The sequence below is a fragment of the Schistocerca serialis genome, chromosome 4 (assembly GCF_023864345.2).
Source record: "Schistocerca serialis cubense isolate TAMUIC-IGC-003099 chromosome 4, iqSchSeri2.2, whole genome shotgun sequence".
In the NCBI taxonomy this organism is placed as follows: Eukaryota; Metazoa; Arthropoda; class Insecta; order Orthoptera; family Acrididae; genus Schistocerca; species Schistocerca serialis.
In genome coordinates, this window is record NC_064641.1 from 115469699 (window position 1) to 115497179 (window position 27481).

At 38.8% G+C, this 27481-nt stretch overlaps 1 protein-coding gene across 1 annotated transcript in view; it reads left to right on the plus strand.

Annotated features, from left to right (window-relative positions):
* Positions 1-27481, plus strand: part of LOC126473149 (huntingtin) — a 516516-nt gene that overhangs the window by 442633 nt on the left and 46402 nt on the right. Inside the window, exon 46 of the mRNA XM_050100007.1 lies at positions 12037-12239. Coding sequence (XP_049955964.1) covers positions 12037-12239 — 203 coding nt within the window. The remainder of the gene's footprint in view (positions 1-12036; positions 12240-27481) is intronic.

The window sequence follows — 27481 nt, forward strand, 5'->3', positions numbered from 1 at the left end:
GCAAACTCCCATTACTTGTCACTGGAGTGAGAGTTTGCACAGTGACACCACCTTCTGCCATTCAGGACATATGTGATGCTGCAGCTTTTGCAAGTGACAACGATTTTCAGTTTGTTTTCTCTCAGTAAATAGGTAATGGAAGAAAATTTTTTTCCTTTAAAAAATGCATACATTTAATGATATCACACGTATTCATTCCCTGTGACAGTTCTCAAAGCACTCCAACTACATGAATGGTTAATGAGGACAATCTGGACAAAATTTGTAAACCCTTCTTGTTATCTTCCTGTCGACATCTCTTCCTCCAGTTTGCTTTATTGATACGTAGTATTATGGTGCACATTCTTCAGGGTCTTTTCTTTCTTTTTAATTTTCTTCGTTGAAACAGTGGATGTGGTGGTTATTTATTCACTCAGTGTAGTTACAGTCTTTTTCTTTATTACAAACCAAGACAATTTCTGGTTTCTCAGTATGTTTCTTCCTGATTTATTGAAAGTTCATTATTTACAAGGTGTTTTTTTGAAAGTAAATACTGTGTTAAAATAAAATAAGAAACATAAATAGTATTACAAATTTATTGTTATATGAAAGCCTGGAAATTAATTTACTTCAGAACATAATTTCCACTTATGACAAGGAAATTTCTGTATAGTATGAACAGCTTCTGAAATCCACGCTCATAGAAATCTACCACCTGATTTTGTAGCCAGTCCTGTATTGATCTTTTGATTTTGTTATCTTCCTTGTAGTGTGACCAGCAAGATACTTCTTGAAGTCCAAGAACACTAGATCAGGGCTGTATGGAGGGGTGATCAAATTGTTCCCCACTATATGACACAATGAGATTTTGGTGCAGTAAGCCAGATATGGATGGGCACTGACATGCAACGTGCTGAGCATCTCACACTCAGTGTTTTGGATTGCATGGCATAGTTTCTTAAAGAACTCACAAGGTGATTGCATGACATAGTCTCTTAAAGAACTCACAAGGTAAAAAATTGACTGGAAAAACATTCTGCCTGCCTCAAAACAGAGTGAACATAATTGTTTGGGCTGAAGTTGTTTGCTGAATTTTCAATTTCTTGTGCTATTTTGAAAGCCTCCATTCCAAAGACTGTTGTTTTGATTTTGGTGGTGTAATGAATCAACTCCATGTTTCACCAGTGACGATCTGGCCTAAAAACTTATTCCCTTTGACACAGTATCTCTGGAGGAAAGTTGCAGCACTGACTAAATGATTACTGATTTGTAAACCGGTCAGCATTTTTGGAACCCAGCAGGCACACACTGTAAGGCAATGGTCATAGTGGAGCTTTGTGGCACGGCCAGAGCAGCATGGAGAGCAGAGCAGTGCTGGCGAAACAGTGTGTGTGATTATACTAGTACTGAAGTGGACCGGTATGTAGTAGAGTGGCACAGAGCTGCACTGAGCGAATCAAACATGTTTGTTTCATAGAGAGGCAACCAGAGCATTCGAATGACCCCAGCTGCATTCGGACAATGCCAAAATTATTTTGCTGTTGCTGTGGATAGCAGAGCCAGTACTGTTGGTGAGTGTGTTTCATTTGTTGTACTGTTGAGAAAATGGTCTCAGCGGAAGTTTTGATAGCAGCCATTTTTACTCAGCATCATTTATGATAGCAGTGAAACAACTATCATCATGTCTGATTCATTTTGGACAAGTTATGTGATGAGGTGGCAGCAGAATTACAGATGATAAGTCAAAATACATTTTGTTAATCTCTTGTTTATTTCATTGTCTTAAAACAAGAGGCAATAATAAAGCTGAAGTAGCATAACTGAGAAACACATGAAAATTGTGTTTTATTGTGTGAGAGAAATTTTCAATAACGTCTCGTTTTGACAACTTCATTTGAAGGTCTGTTAAAGTTTCTTCTTGTCTGATAAGTGCTTTGTATAAAATGCTCTATATCTATTGTATTTGCTCATTGACACCCATGGATCCTTGTAGATCAGTGACAATGTTGTGGAGAACATGCACATTTCACAGTATTGTCAGCAAATTGAGGTGAAGTTTCTATTGGCTTCCAAAATGTGCTCCTATTAGTGCTCATTATTCCAAAAGCAGATTCTGTTGATCGTCATGGTCTGAAAAAGTGTTCGATGAAATATTCATTCCGTGAATCTAAAACCCATCAACTAAAAGATTTGATAAAATGCCTCAACTATGGGTATGCCTCATCTCCAATGAATACAAAAAGCAACATAACTGATGTCTTTGGTAGTGGTCAGTCTGGCTGTATATTAAGCTCCCCTTCTTGCCTCAAGCGAAATACACTAGAAGAATAAAATCTACCACTTTCCCACTTCCCCCATCATCGATTATAATGAATTTCCGTGAGGATCTGCAACTGCTTGGAGTACGACTGATTGAAAATTTTTGTAACTATAAAACATTGAATCAGAATTTTCTGAACATTTTAGACAAGTTTGTCTTGTGTCAACACCACCGAATGCAACTGGAAAGTTCTGTGTGTTATATAAATCATTCACAATACTTAGAAAAATGCGCTTGCCTGTGGAGTGGCCGGAGGGTAAATATTAGAGCTATGTCTTCTGGTTTCTAAGAATCTGTAACAAATCTAGTTTCATCAGCTATTGACGACACTTAAATATGACATTATTTCATTTGAAAAAATGTGTAGTTGGTTGAATATCAGTTAGATATGGGAGTTTTACCTATTAATGATATGGCAAAATATCATTTGGCAGAACCTTGTTTCAGTATCTTAAACCATTTATGAGATACTAGAAATGTTACAAATAGTTCATTCTGGGTTTTTTGTTAGCACGCGAGTTCGGTATGAAGCACTTTACACACAATCCATTTTCTTGAGACTGATGGCAGATAGTGATATCCTTATAAGTTTGAAGAATAACTCAGTATGTTAGCTATATTTCATATGCAGAAACATGTGGTCTAACATGCACTAAATGCAAATTCATGGTGACTTCTATTTTTCAATGCAAACTTTTCAAAATTCTTGCAGTAGGTTACTTAATTTTGAAGTATCACAATAACCATGGCCATTAATGAAAATATAAGCAGTTCAACATCAAGCTGACAAGTAAAGCTATGAGATGGACAAGGATAAAAATTTTTTACTGAGTAGTTTCTTTAAAATCGTACGAGAAAGATTGCGGATCAGACAGTTTGTGTGTTTTCAGCCAATACAGTGAAGCGGGCCTGCTGACTGCCGCACTGCTTCCTGCCCCCATTATACATTATACCTGGGTGTGAAGCAGCGTTGCGTCAGCAGCCCGAGGTGCATTTCCACTCTACTCTGTTGTACTGCTCCACTGTAATTCATGACTAAGTGTTCTGTAACATTTTCATACAGAACACTTCTTGAAATGCAAGAAAAATCATGTGAGAATGATGAAATCATGTAGCGTTTTCTTATTTGGATTTTTTTTGTGTACTTGGTGCAACAGTTTATCAGTAATGCCATATGGTAACCATCTCCAAATGCTCTACACCATTTTCTAACCATTTCAGTGCTGATGATGTTTCTCCATACATTTACTAATCATCCAATGAAATTCACCAGCTTTAATGACTTGAATGTAAGGAATGAATAACAATGCATTTTCAATCAACTGAGTCATAAATTTTTGTGCAATCTAAAGCTACAGCAATGACATTTGTGGGTAGCCAACAGTTGAAATAGTTTATGAGCGTGTACAGTATGCCAACTGCAAAGCTCCAATGGCCATGTTTCAAAATGGTAATTACTTTAAAAATATGCCTTGTATCGTGTATGTCACTTTGTAAGTATGAGGAGAATGTTTGGCTGAAAGAAGCTTCACACCTAAAGTCATTTTTTAATGCCAGTACCATTTTTGTCAAGGAGTTATATCATTACATATGTCTGTCTGATATTTATTTTTGCCTTTGAAATAATATCCTTTATGGCAAACCTCATAGTTTCTACATTTGGGAAAATCACTTCCCGCAGCTCCGTAAAGTCTTCTGTTATTTTGTAATTTTCCTTCACTTTCTGTCTTCTTCAAGAATAATACCTGAATAAATGTCGCCAAGAAGGTTGTATACATGGAAGAAGCCTTGAGATACTGACAGGTTTCAAATAGATTATATAATGGTCAGACAGAGATTTAGGAACCAAGTTTTAAATTGTAAGACATTTCCAGGGGCCAATGTGGACTCTGACAACAATATATTGGTTATGAACTGTAGATTAAAACTAAAGAAACTGCAAAAAAGTGGGAATATGAGAAGATGGGACCTGGATAAACTGACAGAACCAGAGGTTGTACAGAGTTTCAGGGAGAGCATAAGGGAACAATTGACAAGAATGGGGGAAAGAAATACAGTAGGAGAAGAATGGGTAGCTTTGAGAGGTGAAATAGTGAAGGCAGCAGAGGATCAAGTAGGTAAAAAGACGAGGGCTAATAGGAATCCTCGGGTAACAGAAGAGATACTGAATTTAATTGATGAAAGGAGAAAATAAAAAAATGCAGTAAATGAAGCAAGCAAAAAGGAATACAAACGTCTCACAAATGAGATCGACAGGAGTGCAAAATAGCTAAGCAGGGATGGCCAGAGGACAAATGTAAGGATGTAGAGGCGTATATTACTAGGGGTAAGGTAGATACTGCCTACAGGAAAATTAGAGAGATCTTGGGAGAAAGGGAGAACCACTTGCATGAATATCAAAAGCTCAGATGGAAACCAAGTTCTAAGCAAAGAAGGGAAAGCAGAAAGGTGGAATGAATATATAGAGGGTCTATACAAGGGTGATGTTCGTGAGGACAATATTATGGAAATGGAAGAAGATGTAGATAAAGATAAAATGGGAGATATGATACTGCGTGAAGAGTTTGACAGAGCACTGAAAGATCTAAGTCAAAACAAGACCCCGGGAGTAGACAGCATTCCATTAAAACTACTGATAGCCTTTGGAGACCCAACCCTGACAAAACTCTACCATCTGGTGAGCAAGATGTATGAGTTAGGCGAAATGCCCTCAGACTTCAAAAAGAATATAATAATTCCAATGCCAAAGAAAGCAGGGGTTGACGGATGTGAAAATTACCGACTATCAGTGTAATAAGCCACGGCTGCAAAATACTAACACGAATTCTGTACAGATGAATGGAAAAACTGGTAGAAGCCGACCATGGGGAAGATCAGTTTGGATTCCGTAGAAATGTTGGAAGACGTGAGGCTATACTGACCCTACGACTTTATCTTAGAAAATAGATTAAGTAAAGGCAAACCTACGTTTCTAGCATTTGTAGACTTAGAGAAAGCTTTTGACTATGTTGACTGGGATACTCTCTTTCAAATTCTGAAGGTGGCAGGGATAAAGTACAGGGAGTGAAAGGCTATTTGCAATTTTTACAGAAACCAGGTGGCAGTTATAAGGGTTGAGGGGCATGAAAGGGAAGTAGTGGTTGTGAAGGGAGTGAGACAGGGTTTTAGCCTATCCCCAATGTTATTCAATCTGTATATTGAGCAAGCAGTAAAGGTAACAAAAGAAAAATTTGGAGTAGGAATTAAAATCCATTAAAACTTTGAGGTTCGCCGATGACATTGTAATTCTGTCAGAGACAGCAAAGGACCTGGAAGACCTGCTGAACGGAATGGACAGTGTCTTGAAAGGAGGATATTAGATGAACATCAACAAAAACAAAACGAGGATAATGGAATGTAGTCGAATTAAGTCGGGTGATGCTGAGGGAATTAGATTAGGAAATGAGACACTTAAAGTAGTAAGGAGTTTTGCTATTTGGGGAGCAAAATAACTGATGATGATTGAAGTAGAGAGGATATAAGATATTGACTGCCAATGGCAAGAAAGCATTTCTGAAGAAGAGAACGAGTATAGATTTAGGTGTCAGGAAGTCGTTTCTGAAAGTACTTGTATGGAGCGGAGCCACATATGGAAGTGAAACATGGACAATAACTAGTTTGGACAAGAAGAGAATAGAAGCTTTCGAAATGTGGTGCTACAGAAGAATGCTGAAGATTAGATGGGTAGATCATTTAACTAATGAAGAGGTATTGAATAGAATTGGAGAGAAGAGGAGCTTGTGGCACAACTTGACTAGAATAAGGGATCAGTTGGTAGGACATATTCTGAGGCATCAAGGGATCACCAATTTAGTATTGGAGAGCAGTGCAGAGGGTAAAAATTGTGGAGGGAGACCAAAAGATGAATACACTAAACAGATTCAGAAGGATGTATGTTGCAGTAGGTACTGGGAGATGAAGAAGCTGGCACAGGATATAGCAGCATGGAGAGCTGCATCAAACCAGTCTCTGGACTGAAGACCACAACAACAACAACAACAAAAATGTCGCCAATAGTTGACTGTGTCATCACACACTTCTAAGCTAGTATCATCCGCAGGCTCTTCAAAACTTGGATCATCCAGATCATCAGCCCAATTATTTTGTTCCAAATTTTTCACACATTATCTCCCACAAAATTTTTGCATTTGGCTTTCACTGTACACACACAAACGTGTATCTGTCATGTCACTGCAACAATCAGTGCACAACAATTGCAACTAACTTCACTGACTGCTAGAATTTATCATATATGTTTGACTAACGTGGCCTGCAGCAGAAACAATATATATAAAATAATATTTATAAATAAAGAACATAATGTGAAACTAACGTAAAAGCTTTTGTTTTGAGCTGTGTTAAGGATTTTGTGCAAAAATTTGCATTGCTCCCTAGTGGAATATTCCTTGTAAAACAGTATAGCGGGCAATGTGTTAATTACTGAATTATTGTACCTGATTTTGTTGGTTTAGGACACAGCTGTGAGAGACTTGAGAATTCATTGCAGCTGCTTGTAACTGTATGTAACTTAATGTCAATAGTAGACTGCATGCAATTACATTAAAAAAACGGTGATTCTTTTAATTGATACCAATAAAAATTATGAGTTGATGTGTATTACAGAAATTCAGTATCAATGATAAAACTAGTTGTTTAGCTAAATAAAAAATTACTGATATAATGTCACATGCGAAGTCAAATACAAAATCACTGCAACCATTTTAAAATAAAACAGATGTCAAGGAGATAGCATATCTGTTGAATACCAGCCTTAAGAAATTAGCGGGAGAGTAGAAGAGAGGATTGATTGAAGGAGAGGATTGATCGAACTAGAAATGAAAAAGTGATTACATTAGCAGAATTTTTAAGAAAAGGACAAAAATAACATTAGCTGATGGTATGGTGATACTGGAAGATCACGTGTGGAAACACCCAGAGGACATATAGAAACAGTTTATGAGAGAGCTGAAAAGAAAAAGAATTAGGATATCATATGGAAAAGCAGAAAGAAACCAGACCCTACATAAACCATCGATGTCGGGCAAGGAACAACAGAGCACAGTAATTTAAGTACCTAGTAGAATTGATAAAATCAAAAAAGTATCAGAAATAACACTAGAGAAAATGGTAAGAAGAATGGTGACAGTCTTCCAGCTATAGCAGAATATCTGTAACAAGAACTGATCTGTCATTGCCAGACTCAGCCACTGTTAAGACTGATAATGCTATATGGTCTGTATCTACATCTATATAGTTTGTATCTGACGAGATCCATACTACTGTCCAAGGAGTTTCCTGTTGGAAAGTGTGGAGAAAAGGACGAGAAATTCTGAAGAGTGTCATACAGGAATGCCCAAAAAAGTTGGGCAAGATCACAAACTATGATAAAATCTTTTTTTTAAAAAAAATGGTACTAGGTTTCTACAGACAAATGAAAAGACTTATAGTGCAGAGGAGAATATTTAAATTCACGGTAGTCAGAAAGACACAAATTACTATGAGTTCAATGATATGTGAAAAGCGTTGCTGCCCCCAGTGCAAACTGCAGTGGACAATCTCATGATGAAGACAGTGGTTGTCACTGAATATCAATTTTTTAATGGCAGCTAGATGAGCCACAGCACAGCAAATTACTTGCCAGTTCAATATTGGACAGCATCGGATGGTGAGTAGCCGTACCATCCCGAATTACAACCTCAATATAGAGTAAAAAAGTCATTGCCCAGTGGAGTATTAGAAGTGTGTATGAAGATTGCCTGGACTGCTGAGATACCACACATACTGGTAAATGCTGATGGGAGTGTCCAATTACATCAAAAACCGAAAAACCAAATTGGTCTGTGCATCACTAATGCAAGTGTAAAGAAGCCCCTGGTTCATATGCCATTGTTAATCTAGCAAATGGTACAATAACCTGTTGTCCCTCATGTACATATGTTTGTTCACTTGCAGAATTTGGCTGCCTTTGATAAGATAGTATATCAGTCCTCCCCCCATGAACCATGGACCTTGCCGTTGGTGGGGAGGCTTGCGTGCCTCGGCGATACAGATAGCCGTACCGTAGGTGCAACCACAACGGAGGGGTATCTGTTGAGAGGCCAGACAAACGTGTGGTTCCTGAAGAGGGGCAGCAGCCTTTTCAGTAGTTGCAAGGGCAACAGTCTGGATGATTGACTGATCTGGCCTTGTAACAATAACCAAAACGGCCTTGCTGTGCTGGTACTGCGAACGGCTGAAAGCAAGGGGAAACTACAGCCGTAATTTTTCCCGAGGGCATGCAGCTTTACTGTATGATTACATGATGATGGCGTCCTCTTGGGTAAAATATTCCGGAGGTAAAATAGTCCCCCATTCGGATCTCTGGGCGGGGACTACTCAAGAGGATGTCGTTATCAGGAGAAAGAAAACTGGCGTTCTACGGATCGGAGCGTGGAATGTCAGATCCCTTAATCGGGCAGGTAGGTTAGAAAATTTGAAAAGGGAAATGGATAGATTGAAGTTAGATATAGTGGGAATTAGTGAAGTTCGGTGGCAGGAGGAACAAGACTTCTGGTCAGGTGACTACAGGGTTATAAACACAAAATCAAATAGGGGTAATGCAGGAGTAGGTTTAATAATGAATAGGAAAATAGGAATGCGGGTAAGCTACTACAAACAGCATAGTGAACGCATTATTGTGGCCAAGATAGACACGAAGCCCACACCTACTACAGTAGTACAAGTTTATATGCCAACTAGCTCTGCAGATGACGAAGAAATTGAAGAAATGTATGATGAAATAAAAGAAATTATTCAGATTGTGAAGGGAGACGAAAATTTAATAGCCATGGGTGACTGGAATTCGAGTGTAGGAAAAGGGAGAGAAGGAAACATAGTAGGTGAATATGGATTGGGGGACAGAAATGAAAGAGGAAGCCGCCTTGTAGAATTTTGCACAGAGCACAACATAATCATAACTAACACTTGGTTTAAGAATCATGAAAGAAGGTTGTATACATGGAAGAACCCTGGAGATACTAAAAGGTATCAGATAGATTATATAATGGTAAGACAGAGATTTAGGAACCAGGTTTTAAATTGTAAGACATTTCCAGGGGCAGATGTGGACTCTGACCACAATCTATTGGTTATGACCTGTAGATTAAAACTGAAGAAACTGCAAAAAGGTGGGAATTTAAGGAGATGGGACCTGGATAAACTAAAAGAACCAGAGGTTGTACAGAGATTCAGGGAGAGCATAAGGGAGCAATTGACAGGAATGGGGGAAATAAATACTTTAGAAGAAGAATGGGTAGCTTTGAGGGATGAAGTAGTGAAGGCAGCAGAGGATCAAGTAGGTAAAAAGATGAGGGCTAGTAGAAATCCTTGGGTAACAGAAGAAATATTGAATTTAATTGATGAAAGGAGAAAATATAAAAATGCAGTAAGTGAAACAGGCAAAAAGGAATACAAACGTCTCAAAAATGAGATCGACAGCAAGTGCAAAATGGCTAAGCAGGGATGGCTAGAGGACAAATGTAAGGATGTAGAGGCCTATCTCACTAGGGGTAAGATAGATACTGCCTACAGGAAAATTAAAGAGACCTTTGGAGATAAGAGAACGACTTGTATGAATATCAAGAGCTCAGATGGAAACCCAGTTCTAAGCAAAGAAGGGAAAGCAGAAAGGTGTAAGGAGTATATAGAGGGTCTATACAAGGGCGATGTACTTGAGGACAATATTATGGAAATGGAAGAGGATGTAGATGAAGATGAAATGGGAGATACGATACTGCGTGAAGAGTTTGACAGAGCACTGAAAGACCTGAGTCGAAACAAGGCCCCCGGAGTAGGCAGTATTCCATTGGAACTAATGACGGCCGTGGGAGAGCCAGTCCTGACAAAACTCTACCATCTGGTGAGCAAGATGTATGAGTTAGGCGAAATGCCCTCAGACTTCAAGAAGAATATAATAATTCCAATCCCAAAGAAAGCAGGTGTTGACAGATGTGAAAATTGCCGAACTATCAGCTTAATAAGTCACAGCTGCAAAATACTAACACGAATTCTTTACAGACAAATGGAAAAACTAGTAGAAGCCAACCTCGGGGAAGATCAGTTTGGATTCCAGTAGAAACACTGGAACACGTGAGGCAATACTGACCTTACGACTTATCTTAGAAGAAAGATTAAGGAAAGGCAAACCTACGTTTCTAGCATTTGTAGACTTAGAGAAAGCTTTTGGCAATGTTGACTGGAATACTCTCTTTCAAATTCTAAAGGTGGCAGGTGTAAAATACAGGGAGCGAAAGGCTATTTACAATTTGTACAGAAACCAGATGGCAGTTATAAGAGTCGAGGGACATGAAAGGGAAGCAGTGGTTGGGAAGGGAGTAAGACAGGGTTGTAGCCTCTCCCCGATGTTGTTCAATCTGTATATTGAGCAGGCAGTAAAGGAAACAAAAGAAAAATTTGGAGTAGGTATTAAAATCCATGGAAAAGAAATAAAAACTTTGAAGTTCGCTGATTACATTGTAATTCTGTCAGAGACAGCAAAGGACTTGGAAGAGCAGTTGAACGGAATGGACAGTGTCTTGAAAGGAGGATATAAGATGAACATCAACAAAAGCAAAACAAGGATAATGGAATGTAGTCTAATTAAATCGGGTGATGCTGAGGGAATTAGATTAGGAAATGAGGCACTTAAAGTAGTAAAGGAGTTTTGCTATTTGGGGAGCAAAATAACTGATGATGGTCGAAGTAGAGAGGATATAAAATGTAGGCTGGCAATGGCAAGGAAGGCGTTTCTGAAGAAGAGAAATTTGTTAACATCCAGTATTGATTTAAGTGTCAGGAAGTCATTTCTGAAAGTATTCGTATGGAGTGTAGCCATGTATGGAAGTGAAACATGGACGATAAATAGTTTGGACAAGAAGAGAATAGAAGCTTTCGAAATGTGGTGCTACAGAAGAATGCTGAAGATTAGATGGATAGATCACATAACTAATGAGGAAGTATTGAATAGGATTGGGGAGAAGAGAAGTTTGTGGCACAACTTGACCAGAAGAAGGGATCGGTTGGTAGGACATGTTCTGAGGCATCAAGGGATCACCAATTTAGTATTGGAGGGCAGTGTGGAGGGTAAAAATCGTAGAGGGAGACCAAGAGATGAATACACTAAGCAGATTCAGAAGGATGTAGGTTGCAGTAGGTACTGGGAGATGAAAAAGCTTGCACAGGCTAGAGTAGCATGGAGAGCTGCATCAAACCAGTCTCAGGACTGAAGACCACAACAACAACAACAACAGTATATCAGTTAAGCATTCCATGGACATGTGCTCAGTTGTTCATCCTCATCCCCCTTCTCTTAACTCCTCCAACCCCTCTTTGTGCATACCAGTTGATCTCAGTCCTATTCAACACATGTAGGATGGCATCAAACAAGATGTGTGTGATTTGCACCTACCAGCGTCTGTGACTTTCAGGTGATGTTTCTGTTGTCATGGACCAGATGATTCCCCAGATCAAAAGTTATAAGGTGACTGTGTCGTTCATTGAAACTAGTAGTTATAGTACTTGACTTAGTAAGGATATTTGTGGGGCTATTTATTTAGTACATTGCTGTGATCTTCGTCCTTACATAGGAGTATTCAGTTACTTATAGTACTCTTCATTCCAACTTAAAATGTAATTTTTGTGTTTATGCTCTTCTTTCCAAGGATGCTGAAGTCTGTGAGCGAGTGAAGAAGTTAGTTGAAACTGCACTGAAAAGTGCATTTCTACCATCCCGCATCGCAGCTCTTCACGGAGTGCTATATCTTCTCCAGGCAAACTATTTGAAGGGAGGAACAGCAGAAGATGCTGTACATGTACTTCCACTGGCAATAGAATACATACAAAAACACATATGCAGCAACGACAGGTAAGGGGAAAAATGAAATAAATGAGTGATTGTTTCTATGAACACCATTGAAATGTTTACATTGCACCTGAAATATTAACATTACTAGTACTAGCAGTGGAAAACCCAGAGTGTGATATTCGCGGTCGTAATAGTAGCAGGCAACTGTTTGCCTGAAACATGAAGCAGTGTCATTTCATAATTTGTTTCCTGTTGTTGGTTGCTGTTGGCAAGGTCTTCCCGTTAGAGAACTCTATTCATCAACTGTACAGGACATCACCTTGTGCAAATTTATAGCAATAATAAGAAAGGGTACATAGATAAAGAGATTAATGGAAATCAGTTATTTTCAATTACTACCCAAATTTTAGTTTTTAGAGTTTCTCTCCTTTTGCGTCCATATTAAGCTGAACTTACCTCCTCATAGTTAGTAGAGCTCTACTCTCTCCATGTTAGGTGCTTCTTCTTCTGACGCCCGCAAAACTTATTCTTCTTGACCGTGTAGGTAATGTAAATTTCATTTATCTGACTTCTTCTATATATTTGCAGTAATGGCTTACATCTAAGGCTGACATTCCACCCATTGTGATTCTTGAGTTTCTCCCGGCGTATTTGATAATCAAAATATCCACGGGTGTGCTGCCGGTCTATAGTGTCCAACGGGCACAATATTTCGGCGATCAAACATGTCGCCATCATCAGGTGAACTGACGGACTGAGCTCCTGTGAACGTGCCGGCACGGAGATCCGTACGCTATGGCTGCTCAGAGGGAACTGGGTTCGGTTCGCAGCGGCGGCCAATTTAAATACCCTCCGCCCGCGGCGCGCTCCCTCCGCCGTTCGCGCACCACGCCACGGTCGCGCGGTGGAACAGATTGCGACGACGTGATGGCTCTGTCCACCGTGGTCGTCACAACTATACGTTTGCTCGATTTACTCTTGATTAACCCAATCGCTGGTTCCCAAGCCTTGCTAAGATTATAGCCACAGTCACGGTTTATGAGGTCGTCATTGGTGCGAATTTCGATGGCCTCTCTAACAACGCTGTCCCAGTATCTCGACGTCTGTACCAGAATCCTCGTGCGGTCATACTCCATGGCGTGATTTGCCGACAAGCAATGTTCAGCGACCGCCGACTTGCTCGGATATATCAGTCGAGTGTGCCTCTGGTGTTCACGCCATCGATCCTCGACGGTACGCATCGTCTGACCAATATACGACTTGCCACATTGAGACGGAATCTGGTACACGCCGGCCTTCCTCAAACCGAGGTCATCTTTGGCGCTCCCCACCAGTGCACGAGTTTTATTTGGAGGACAAAACACAGTTCCGACCCGGTGTTCCTTCAGAATTCCATACACAGGCGCACTCTCGGGGAAAATCGCCCACATTCTGAAGAAACACCGGGTCGGAACTGTATTCCTTTTATTCATTTACCCTGCAAAGAAAGTTACTTTGACATCTCCTACGGTTGTTGTTGTTGTGGTGGTCTTCAGTCCTGAGACTGGTTTGATGCAGCTCTCCATGCTACTCTATCCTGTGCAAGCTTCTTCATCTCCCAGTACCTACTGCAACCTACAGCCTTCTGTATCTGTTTAGTGTATTCATCTCTTGGTCTCTCTCTACAATTTTTACTCGCCACACTGCCCTCCAATACTAAATTGGTGATCCCTTGATGCCTCAGAACATGTCCTACCAACCGATCTCTTCTTCTAGTCAAGTTGTGCCACAAGCTCCTCTTCTCCCCAATTCTGTTCAATACCTCCTCATTAGTTATGTGATCTACCCATCTAATCTTCAGCATTCTTCTGTAACACCACATTTCGAAAGCTTCTATTCTCTTCTTGTCTAAACTATTTATAGTCCACGTTTCACTTCCATACATGGCTGCACTCCATACAAATACTTTCAGAAACAACTTCCTGACATTTAAATCTATACTTGATGTTAACAAACTTTTCTTCGTCAGAAAGGCTTTCCTTGCCATTGCAAGTCTACATTTTATATCCTCTCTACTTCGACCATCATCAGTTATTTTGCTCCCCAAACTCCTTTACTACTTTAAGTGTCTCATTTCCTAATCTAATTCCCTCAGCATCACCCGACTTAATTTGACTACATTCCATTATCCTCATTTTGCTTTTGTTGATGTTCATCTTATATCCTCCTTTCAAGACACTATCCATTCCGTTCAACTGCTCTTCCAAGTCCTTTGCTGTCTCTGACAGAATTACAATGTCATCGGCGAACCTCAAAGTTTTTATTTCTTCTCCATGGATTTTAATACCTACTCCGAATTTTTCTTTTGTTTCCTTTACTGCTTGCTCAATATAAAAATTGAATAACATCGGGGAGAGGCTACAACCCTTTGTCACTCCCTTCCCAACCACTGCTTCCCTTTCACACCTCTCGACTCTTATAACTGCCATCTGATTTCTGTACAAATTGTAAATAGCCTTTCGCTCCCTGTATTTTACCCCTGCCACCTTCAGAATTTGAAAGAGAGTATTCCAGTCAACATAGTCAAAAGCTTTCTCTAAGTCTACAAATGCTAGAAATGTAGGTTTGCCTTTCCTTAATCTTTCTTCTAAGATACGGTATCTTATCCTTTTGTTAGCTAACACATCCCCCCCCCCCCCCCCCCCCCCCCTGTATGTTTCGTTGTAATGATTTCTTTTAATTCTAGTTACAATGTATATATTTAAGTATTGATGCAACTTCGCATGTTGATATAAATGTAATATTATATTCCTTCGTTCCCTGATTGTAAATATAGTTGTTACATGTTATTATTTATTTTGAAATTGGGCTTAATACTTGTGCAGCTTTGCGTTTCTATTTGGTTGTGTCACGAGTTAGCCTGTTGCGCTTGCGCGAGGTCAATGTTTCTTCCCTAGTACTGACATAAACATGCATTGCTAAGCGCGCACAGCTGTGTTGTACACTGCTCCAGTTTGCATTTCGATTTGTGCGAAGCTGTGTTTTTTCACTTCCTCCCAAACAAATGTTTGTCTTTGCTTACAAAACAAGAAAATTACTTGAGTTTATACACATTTCATTTAAAAATACACATAATAAAATTTCTTACTTATAAAATTATGACATTACTTATAAATATATTTTATGACAAGAAAACTGCTGTGACATTGTGTCACTACTCGTGAAAATCTTTTAAGTCTTTGTGAGGGTGGAGACCTTTGTCTCTCCCTGTTCTTTCATATGCCAACCTATAATTTCCAGGTTAAGGTATTTTTGCAATAATATAGGGCCCTGAGTATAGTAATAGCGATTTTTTGTTCAACTTACTGATCTTTGTCGCTTTGGAATGTATTCTCAAGAGGACTCGTTGCCCTTCGAAAAAATATGTAACTCGTTTTAACTTTTTGTTGTGTATTCTCTTTCTGTATTCTGCTCTATTCTCTAGTGTAATAACTGCTTGTTTGATTTTATCCTGTAAAGTTGACTCTTTAGTAGGTAATTTTGGTACGGGTGATTCCCATTCATAAGTTCATTAGGAGTGAAACCGGTGGAAGAGTGGGGGAGACTGTTTACTATTTGCGTAAATGGAGTCACGTATTCAATCCATTCGTGAATGTTTATTATGAGCGTAAGTCCTTATAAATCTATTGAATTCTTTAAACACCCTCTCCACGGGACTTGCTTCTGGGTGGAAAAAACTTACCAAGATGTGTTTAATGTCCTGTGTGCTCATGAATTGTTTCCATTTTCTTCCTACGAAATATGCTGCATTGTCTGTTAATATGACTTCGGGTTTCCCTACTCTTCATAAATAATCCTCTTCAATTCTCCTTATGATGCTACTGGCTGTAGTGGTTTTGATAGCATAAAGTTTGATGTATTTTGTGAAAATATCATAAAGAGCTATTATGTATTTGACACCACATTTTGCTCTAGGATATGGCCCTGCAGTATCCAGAGAAACCATTTCCAGTGGAGCTTTGGTTAGTATGCGGTGTAGTTCTGTAAACCTTGACATATTCGATGGTTTTGTTCTTTGGCAAATAGCACACATTTTCAATATTTTTGAAACACATCGTTGTAAATTAGGAAAGTAACAAAGTTTGGAAATCTTGTCTGTACATTTTGTTACTCCGTGGTGTCCCCATACTTCATGTGTATGTTTGATAAATGTGTCGATATATTCCTCTGGAAGGCATACACACCAATGGTTAGAACTTTCGTGCTTCCGGTGGAACAGAACACTTTTGCATAACTGATACCATTCACTTACCTTGTGGTTTGCATTCCGGTTAAGATTTTGTATTACCCTTTTCCATCTGTTGTCTTGTTGTTGTATTATTCCCATTTGTTTACAAATTTATTGTAGTCTGATTTTTGTGTAGTACTTTGCATCAATAATGTACAGATTTCTGAATCGTGTTCAGACAGTTCACTGAACTCGTCTAGTTCTTGCGGTAATCTGGATAATGCATCTGCAATAACATTCTGACTGCCCTTTATGTATATTATTTCAAAATTGAATTCCTGCAGGTACAAACACCACCTCGCTAGTCTTTGGTGTAATAGTTTACATGTTAAGAGAAGAGAGAATGATTGGTGATCACAATAGACTTCAGTATTTTTAGCCTAAAAAATACTCAAATTTCTTAAATGCCCAAATTACTGCTAAACTTTCTAGTTCTGATACAGAATATGGTCTTTCCGTCTCTGATAAAGTTCTGCTGGCAGAGCTGATGACTTTGGGTACGGTTTTTCCTTCTTCTTCTTGTATCTGGAACAAACATGCCCCCGGCCCTTGAGACAAGGCGTCCGTGCTTAAACAAAAGTCTTTGGACATGTCAGGATGACTCTAAATGTTTGCTGATATTAATGCATTTTTAATTTTGGTAAAGTCCTCCTGGCATCTCTCTTCTCATAACCAAGGCTTATTCTTTCTCAACAGGTTAAGTAGGGCATCGCTATTCATAAGCTGCTGTGGTATAAATTTTCGGAAAAAGGAAGTTAGTCCTGGATATGCATTCAATTGTTTTCTGTTCCTTGGGGGTGGGCAATTATGTATGGCATCTAGTTTCTTTGGGTCTGGTAATATACCCTGTTCTGATATGATATGTCCTAAAAATTTCACTTGTTCTTTGTCAAAGTTAGATTTCTTTAGATTTGCTGTTACTACGTACTTTGTGAATCTCTGAAATACTGTCCTGCCAAAGTTGATGTGGCTACTAACATATTGTCAACATAAATGGTAACTTTACTGAGCAATTCAGGTCCTAAGACCTTGTCTAAGGCTGATATAAATACGCCTGCGCTAATGTTTAAGCCAAAGGGTAGAACTTGAAATTCATAACTCCTGTCATTGCAGATAAATGCTGTGTATTTTGTACTCTCCTCGTGTAACTTTATTTGCCAGTAAGATTTTTTAAGGTCAGGGGTGTTTGGTGTTGTGAAATTTTAGCAATTTTTCATCTAAATTATCTGGTTTTGTTCTTACTGGTACTAGACTTTTGTTTCTGCCTCTAGCATCTAAAACTAGTCATACTGATCCATCAGGTTTGCTAATTGGTGGTATTGGGCTGCAATATGGAGAAAATGATGGCTGTATGATTCTCCATTTTCACATTCTATTGATTTCCTCCTTAACTCTTTGCCCACGGTATAGGGTAAGACATAACACAAAATGTTTTGTGAGGATAGACATTAAGTTTATGTTCATAATCTTTGATTACTCCTGGATTCTTATTAAAAATACTTGCATATTTAAAAAGTAAGTCAGAAAGCTCTTGTCGTTGTGTAGCATCTAGAATATTTGATTCATTCAATTTGTGTTCTACTAATTCCTGGTTAACTTCAGTGTCGGTCTCGTGTTCGTTATCACATTTGTTCACAAAATACATGGTGGGATATAAATACTGGTACAGTGACATGGGGTTCTGGGTTTAATTTGTCATTCCTCTTCGGTGTGGTAATCAGACTGATAGAAATTCTTTGGTCCTTCACAAGGAAATGACACATACCATTACCTATGTTTATTTGAGTTTTGTAGGTTCTAAATGTGTCCATACATATCAAGTAGTTGACTATAAGTTTGTCTACTATTAAAAAATTACACTGCACAGAGAATAGTTCAATGTTCATGGTGATAAGAGCTTGATGTTTTACTAATTTGGTTTTGACGCCTGTAGCGGTTTGTACTTTGCAGTTTTGCACTGGCAGAACAGGAAATTTATTCCATCTTTTTAATTCAGTGAAAAATGCTTCAAACATTAAATTAGTCGTGGACCCTGTATCAAGTATTAACCGTATGTGTCTATACCAAAAATGTTCACTCAGATTACTGCTTGCACTTGTTCTTCTTGTGTATTTCTTGCCGATTTTAGTTCGTGTTGGTATAGATCGTCTTTTATGTCTCCTTGTTCATCGAATCGCACGAAACATGTTTGCAAATCTGGTTTGCCCCCATCCCTTATAAGGTTTATAGTATGGGGCTCAACTACGACCGATTTTGAGAGGAGGGATTGAAATTAGATTAGCTTGTGGATGGTAATTGTTCCTGTTATACGGAAAGTTTTGTTTAAATCTCTTGTTGCTATCATTTCCAGTCCCGTATCCATTACCTCGGTTAATGTATCCTTGCGGTTGCACGTACCCGCTTTGCTGTGTATTCGAGTCTGGCTTTCTGTATTGACCATTCAAGTTACATTGTTGTGGTGTTTGACTTTCTGACACCCTATTTGTTATTACTTTCTCTTCGTTTATAAGGTCAATTGAATGTGAAATTGATAGAAAATATTCTGTGTCGTGCTCAGGTGCAGTAATTAATTTTTCACGAATATGTGATGCCAAATGACTTTTAAAAATTTTTAAAATATGAGAAATAGAATTGTCCAATAATGTGTTTTTTGAGATACTTCTCAAAATATCTTCGCAAGCTACCATATTTGCTATTAAACGGGGCAGGGTTAAAAACCTCTCACCTAAATCTCTCCTGTACAGCTTCTGACCAGTATTTGTTAAGAGATAAGACCGTTCAAATTGTAAATATGTGGTACAATGCTCAGCTACCTTGGTCACCCACAAAAGTACATCGCCTTGCATATACCCAACAACAAACCTGATCTTTTGTGCTTCCGTCCAATTTCTAGGAAACAATGTCGAAAAGCACTAATAAACACAACAGGATTCATCTTCTTACCTTCACTCATGAATGTTGGATATTGACGGTGTCTTAAAAGACCTTCATCAGCAAATGTAGTGGACAAGCTGTTTACATTTTGTACTGTGTTTACATAGCTGTCATAATTATTTACACTTCTCGTAGGTACTGGTTCTGGTGTTATGCCATGTAGACTTACACTCTGCGTTCTGTCATTACTGCTGGCATTGTTTGTAGGGTTTGCAGTGATCTGCGTGCATGCATTACTTTGGTTTGCTGTGGCTGGTACTTTGTTTATGTGTACAACTGGTGTCTGTGTATCAGTTTCACCTAAGTAGTTGCGTATCCTGTGCTCTGTAGCTTGCAAATTGGTGTTCAATTTGTTGATGATGTCATTTTCCTTTTGTTGAATAATCCTTTCAACTACATCATTGATTAATTTACATTCCGTCACTACCTTTTCCGCTGCGGTACTGGTTTTGTCTAAAGTACCTGCTTCAGCTTCTGAAATTACGTCAGATAAATTTTCATTAATTTTGTCTCTTTCCTTTTTGGCACAGACTGATTTGATTTCAAGTGATGCTACTTTTTTTAAAAGTGAGTTCATCAATAGCTATTGGTATATTTTTGTAATCCTTTTGCAGTTTGTTTACTACGGTAGAGTTGTTCTTTACTGTGGAGTTAATTGTGTTTGTGTAGCTTCCAGGTTTGTGTGTGTGTCTTTCATCGCTTTTATTTGCTTTTCTACTGTATCATTCTGCTCATTAAGAGTGTCTTAATTCCTGTTTTACACCTGTAATGTCATTGTTTACTTTGGAAAGTACATCTTATTTTAGCTGTTTTCCCATGTCTTTAAATTTTACGTTCATCTCCTCACGAAATTTTTTTGTCAAATCACTGATCTGCTGTGTGACTGTATCCTGAAAATCTCTTAAAACTTGTTTTTGCTCTTGTTTTATGTCTTGTGTGACTATGGTAAGGTTTTGTGACAAACTGTCAAATTTTGTATATATGTACGTTCGCAAATTGCTGTTTATATTTTTTATGTCTCCACACAAACTGGTGTGATTGGTGTTCATACTATCCAGTTTCTGAAGTATCGCGGCAAGTGCACCATTTTGGCTGCTATTTAATGTACTTTGGTTGTTGACAACTGTACTCTGCAAATCGACATTTGAATTTCGTGTGATGTGTGATGGTAAAGTGTCACCAAAAATCATGTTATCTGCACTTTCTATGTTTTCCTGTGCGAACAGAATGTTGTTCGCGGAGATACATGATGTAGTTTTATCTATCATCATCAACGTATCATCAATGTTAGAGCTCTGTGAAAGCTCACTATCACTTGTTATTTCGGTCATGTTCATCTCTGAACTATTTAATACGACTCATTGTGGAAGACATGGCGCTGGTACTTCAGATGTTCTGTCCTGCAGTTGTACACCATCTTGGCTCATTGCGTTTTCACCATTGTCAACAGTAATGGAAACTGCTTTTTGTGCCATTTTGTTTGAATATTACAATTAAAATTTTTGGAAAACAGAAAATTGAATTATATTATTTTTGTGAATTTAAACTTACGATTTAGGTGTCGTCAAGCGTTATTTACTTACTTTTATGATGCACGAAATGTTATGAGACAAAAACTTCAAACTTTTCTTTCGCTAATCATTACATAAAGTTTCTGAAAAATTCATTACAGTACATTTAGGAAAGGAATGTCTAATTACTACACAGGAGACACTGCCAAGCATAGCTAAGCAAGCGGTTGCGTAGTGGTCCTACCTTTGCTGCAATGAAACAAACAGTGTATTTCAAAAAATTTCTGTAAATTCCAGTTTCACTTTTGATTCCCTTTTGAGTTGGTTACTTTATCCATAAGAATTTTTGGTTCTGGTTATTTTGCTCCCAGTCGTGATGTTGCACATGAAAATTTAAAAATAATTAGTACATGCAAAAAATTTTCATACAATTTTGTAAATGTTAAATAATTTACACAACTGGTTTCATGGCTTTTTCAATGTCATGTCACCAGTTGTGCAAATTTATATATGTATACATATAAATAGCAATAATAAGAAAGGATACATAAATAAAGATATTAATAGAAATCAATTATTTTCAATTAATGCCCAAATTTTAGTTTTTAGAGTTTCTCTCCTTTGCGTCCATATTAAGCTGAACTTACTTCCTTGTAGTAGAGATCTACACACTCCATGGTATGTGCTTCTTCTTCTGACACCGCAGAACTTATTCTTCTTGACCGTGTAGATAATGTAAATTTTATTTATCAGACTACTTCTGTATATATGCAGGCTGCATTAGTGACATGACATTTACGTATTACGCAGAAGAAAGGTAAACTTTCATGGTTTTGCACAAATAATCATTATTATTCAGACAGCACAAATAGCTACCACACACATCTTACAAAAAATACATCTTCTTCACTCAAGAACCAAAGACAGAGTCCTCTATTAACAAAAAAAAAAAACTGAATGGAATTTTTTATCATTTGTTATCTGCCTTCCGGCGAAGCAAAATATATCTTTATTGGTGCTTACTGTGGCCGCGATAATAGTTATTATCATTGGTGTTAAATTATTGTCCTAGGTTGTTGGGTCTTTTCCTTATGTACCTATACAACCTCTCTGAAGATTCAAATACAAAGGTGGAAGGATGTCACTGGATATTATTCCCTTCTTAATGTATAAGAATTAGAGATGGTCAACAGATCTGGAACTGATGAGTGTGTAATAGTTTCTGACTAGTGGTTTGCCTCTGGTACCACCATAGGAACCAACAAGGAACTTGGACACCTAGGGGAGTAAACTAAGGAGACCATAGGTGAACAAGAGTCAAGTCAGGCAGCAGATAAGGAGTTAGTAATCAGGGCAGGGTGAACTGGTATTTATGGTCCTTTTGATGGAGGTTATTGGAATGCTCATTTCACAAAAAAGGAACAAAATGGGCTTTCACACTGTGTTTTATGGTATGCTTTATGTGACACATAAACCAGCATTTTATCTGAGAATACTTTTGCACATGTATTCACAAAATATTTTGGCTTTGAGCTTTGTGGCCAAGTGCTTAACTTCAAATCCAGTGCTCTGGTGTTTACTCTCCATTTGGCCAAGGACACCCCTGTCCCAGCCCCCCTGTGTCATGTGGTCCTTGTTTCGTCTTTGTCAATGATTTATTACTGCTTACTTTGCAAATTGCACTGTGTGAGAGAGTCCACACCAAAATGTAGATATTGCGAGAACTACTTGGATAAGTCATTCCAGATGTCAGAAGAAGGCAGTGGCATACCACAACCAACTGGACCATGCTTAGCACAGCACTGTAATGTTCAAACCAACCGTCAGGATAAAGACAGCTTTTTTTTCTTGTGTCAAAACAAATATCAGATGTATAACAGTTGTTTTAAAAAGCAGAGAAACAAATTTTTTTGCAAGCCCAAACAAGTCTTGCGTAACTCCAGCACCCTGGACCATATATGTATACTCGCACTTTGTCTACTGCTATTTTGGACGGGCATTTTACGAGACCTTTCACTGACTAAATAAACATCCATTTTAGTTGCAGCTCTGGCTGTCTCTTTTTGCATCACAATTCGAAACAAATCTGCTTTTTACATTACTCAAAGTCTGTTGAGTGAAGTGTGTTATATTCCATGCCATTTTCACATATCCGCATCAAAACTCCAAACTAAAAGTGAACATGTGTTTCTGTTATTTCTTTCCCTACTTTCAGAGAATAGGTTTGATTGATTTCTTGATAGCATTGCAGAAGACTGCATATGATACTATGGATGCCATAAGCACAGTTTAATATGTATTCAAGCTGCTCTGCAGAGAAAGCTATATTCACTTCTTTAAGTGATATGCTTATAGAAAGAAACTGTAAAAATTACTTAGTTGACATAATTTGTGTTCTCTTGTATTCTTTTGAAGGTATAGATCATAATTGTCTGGTATTCACTGGAATCTGGGATATAACCAAATGTTTAGCAGTGAACAGCCTCCACAGAAAATTTAACCAATTCTGTTACTCTTAGGACTACAGCTAGAGTGCGCGCTGAATACCGTGGCCAGAAGGTGCACAGTCGGCAGGGTACCCATGGGTAGTGGTGGGGGTTACTGCCCGTGTTGTAGCGGAAATGCGGAGTGCTGGAGGAGAAGTGGCATTCGAAACTGAAGCCTACACTCACATTTTTGTAGATATTAAGTGGGTCCTCTCCACACCCACACTTGCATGGTGACCATTTAAAAAGGTCTGTCATCTCTGCTTTGGTTAGGGTTAGCATCTAAAAAGAATTCCACAAAAAATTCAGAGGTTTATTTTTGCAATTTGTAACTTTCAGTGAAGCATCATGAGTGATGAATTTTGAGTAAAACCTACACATTTCTCTGGCTGCCATCTTAAAATTTGCTTCTTTTGCCAAAACACTGTGGAGTTTACTCAGTTTCATCTCACTAACATTTTGTGCAGACACAATTGTAAGAGAATTATGAAACAGTGGTATTCTAAGTTTATTAGGTGAGGAACTGAGGAAAAGTAAAGTCAGCATCTTATGAAAAAGCACATCCTTGGCACAAAAGAACATGTAATATCTTCACTTATGTTGTTCCAAAATCCGCAGCATTTCTCGTTACACCAACTATCATTGGCCCTTAAAAAATACATTTTTTCATTGAAAAAATCTGTAGCTAGTGGAATAAGTTGGTAGATAATGAAGTTTTCCATAATAGTGGCGTGGCAAAATACTCTATTCTTTGTATGCTATCATTTGCCAAAATCTCATTTTAATATCTGAAACCATTTCGAAATATGAGGAATGTGGTGGATATTTCACTCTGGGTTTATCCCTGTTGCAGCATAATCACAAATGAGTGTGCTATGTCAGTTCAGTTTTCTCGAGATTGGTGACAGACACCTCTATCCAAATCTGAAGAAAAATTCAATATGTTAGCAAAATTTTATATGCAGCAAAATATTTTGTAAACAGTGTAGGAAAAGACAGTGTGCTACTTACCGTAAAGAAGACACATGAAGTTTGCAGACAGGCACAATTAAGACACTTAAATAAAGCTTTCAGCCACAGCCTTCATCAGTAAAAAAGACACACACACACACACACACACACACACACACACACACACACACACACACACACACACACACCTGCCAACTCCAGCATCTCAGGCCGGAATGCATTGTCATTGGCATGGGCATTGGCATTCCAGCCCAAGATGCTAGAGTTGGCGGTCATGTGTGCATGAGGTGTGATTGCTTGTGTGTGTGAAAGGTGGGTCTCTCTCTTTTGCTGATGAAGGCTGTGGCCGAAAGCTTTATATAAGTGTCTTGTAATTGTGCCTGCTGCAACTTGACATGTCTTCTTTATGGTAAGTAGCAATCTGTCTTTTCCTGCATTGTCGATATTCCTTCCTGGAGTTTCCATTGTTCGAACATATTATGTAATATGCACTTCACACAAAATCATAGCTGCCTATATTTTTCACAGCAAACTTTTCCAGATCTTGCACATTGTCTTACTTCCAAGTAAATATCACAGTAACTATGACAATTAAAAAATTGATGGGTCCATCATCATGAATCTGACATATAAAGCTATAAATAAAGCAAAAATGAAGTTTTTTCCAAATAGTTTCTGCAAAATTGTTTGACAAATATTGCAAGGCATGTACCTCAGTTCTGTTATCGACAATTGGCCGAAAACTGCCAAATATTTGTCTGCCTCCCATTCTGAACAAACAAATGTACTACAAAATGTCAACAGAGCATGCAGGGGGACCAGAACAAACATGTTGCCAGCCAACCATATCCTAGACATGTTCAGTGGGTGTCATGTTAGGCAAAAGAACAGGCCAGAGAATCAGTGGAACTTGTTATTCTTCAAAGAAAGCTTGCACATTCTTCACGACATATAACAGTGTATTGTTCTGCTGAAAGCTGAAGTCACTTTTTGTAGCCAGTGGGACCCCAAATCGTCACACTTAGCACTTGTCCTCTGTGCAGGTCTACAGTGCAGTCTGTCCGAATGTGTTCACCATGGTTCTGTTTAAATTGTAGGTGGCCACCTCTGTAGACAAATTGAAGATGAACTTGTCTAAAAACACTACATTTAGCCACTCAGCATGCCTGCGACAGTATCCACATGTCAATCACAGCTAGAGGTGTTGGTGGTTTCTGGTCAGTGAAAACCGACGAAATGGTATGCTTGCCACCTGTCCAGGCCTCTGTAGACAGTGGTGAACTGTCAACACAGCCATGCCCACACCTGTTGTATTGCTCCACCATCGAGCCAGCTCTGTAATCGTAGCTATTTGGTCGATTATGGCGATGTGGACAAGATGTTGGTCATACTATGCTCTGGTCACATTGTGTAACTCAGTACCCATTATCACTGTGCACAACCCTCTTATATATGCTGATTCCAGACACATATATGTGTCATAGCAACATGTAGTTTATGAGCAACAGTGTCATGGGACAACAAACCTGTTTCCTGGGAGACAGTCATTCTGCGACATTCGAACTCGTTCACATGCTGATATAGTTTCCTTTCTTGCATGGTTCCACTTCCTAAGACAGTTATGTACCAATTGAGCATTGCATGACACCCAAGCTAACTGGTAACTCAACAGAGGGTGCTGCTAGGCATAAGTGCGCATCATCTTTCTACAATCTGAATCGCCTTTTATGGTTCCAGTGTTTTACACTTCTTCCAATTTTGGACTCACTCAGACCATTCCTTCTGGGGATTGCTGTTTTCACAGACAGTAGTGTATTTCATTAAGAAATCCTCAGTCCAGTCACAAGTTTCATTTTACGCCACATATGATTGTACTTTCACTAGTAAGTGTTTGTGTGGTACTGAGGCAATAGCATCATGAAATGTTTTATCCATCTGATTGCCATGACCCATGGCCTTCATGAAGTTGTGTGAGAAAAATGGAAGTTGGGTTTCGTATTAACAATGTTTATGAAATCTGAACTGCTTGGCATGGGGGAGAGTTCTTTCTCTTCAAGAAATCTTATTACATTTGAACTCGGAATATGTTATACAATTCTACAACCAGTGTGTGTCAAAGACACTGCTTGGTAGTTTTGTGGTTCACTACTACTCACTGTGCTTTGTTCCAATTGCCAGACACAATTTTGCTTGAGGAATCTAAATGCCGTCTTTAAGAAATTGTTCATGTGGGAAAATAATACAAAACCATCATTTGACCATTGGACACAGTCCGGTGTGGACAACCTAGTATTAAGTATCCCTGCCATAGAGATAAAACTGAAAAAGTTCAAAACAAATCAGTCACTAGGTCTGGATGGAACCCCAGTTTAGTTTTACAAAGAGTATGCTATGGCGTTGCTCCTTGCTTAGAGTCCATATATCATGAACCTCTCGCCTAGCCCAGTCCCAAGCACCTGGAGAAATGCAGAAGTGACTCCTGTATACTCTGAAGAGCCAAAGAAACTGCTACATCTGCCAGATTTCGTTAGGGCCCCCGTGAGCAAACAGAAGTGCCACAACACGACGTAGCATGGACTCGACTAATGTCTGATATAGTGCTGGAGGGAATTGATGCCATGCATCCTGCAAGGCTGTCCATAAATCTTTAAGACTACAAGGGAGTGGAGATCACTTCTGAACAGCACGTTGCAAGGCATCCCAGGTATGATCAGTAATGTTCAGGTCTGGAGAGTTTGGTGGCCAGTGGAAGTATTTAAGCTCAGTGTTCCTGGAGCCACTCTGTAGCAATTATGGACGTGTGGACTGTCACATTGTCCTTCTGTAATTGCTCAAGTCTGGAATGCACAAAGGACATGAATAGACGCAGGTGATCAGGCGGGATGCTTGCTTATGTGTCACCTGTCAGAGTCCTCTCTAGAAGTAGGGGGCGGGTCCCACATCACGCCAACTGCACACGCCCCACACCGTTATGGAGCCTCTACTAGCTTGAACAGTCCCCTGCTGACATGCAGGGTTCATGGATTAATGAGGTTGTCTCCATACCCGTACACATCCATACACTCAATACAATTTGAAATGAGACTCGTCTGACCAGGCAACATATTTCCAGTCACCAACAGCCCAAAGTCA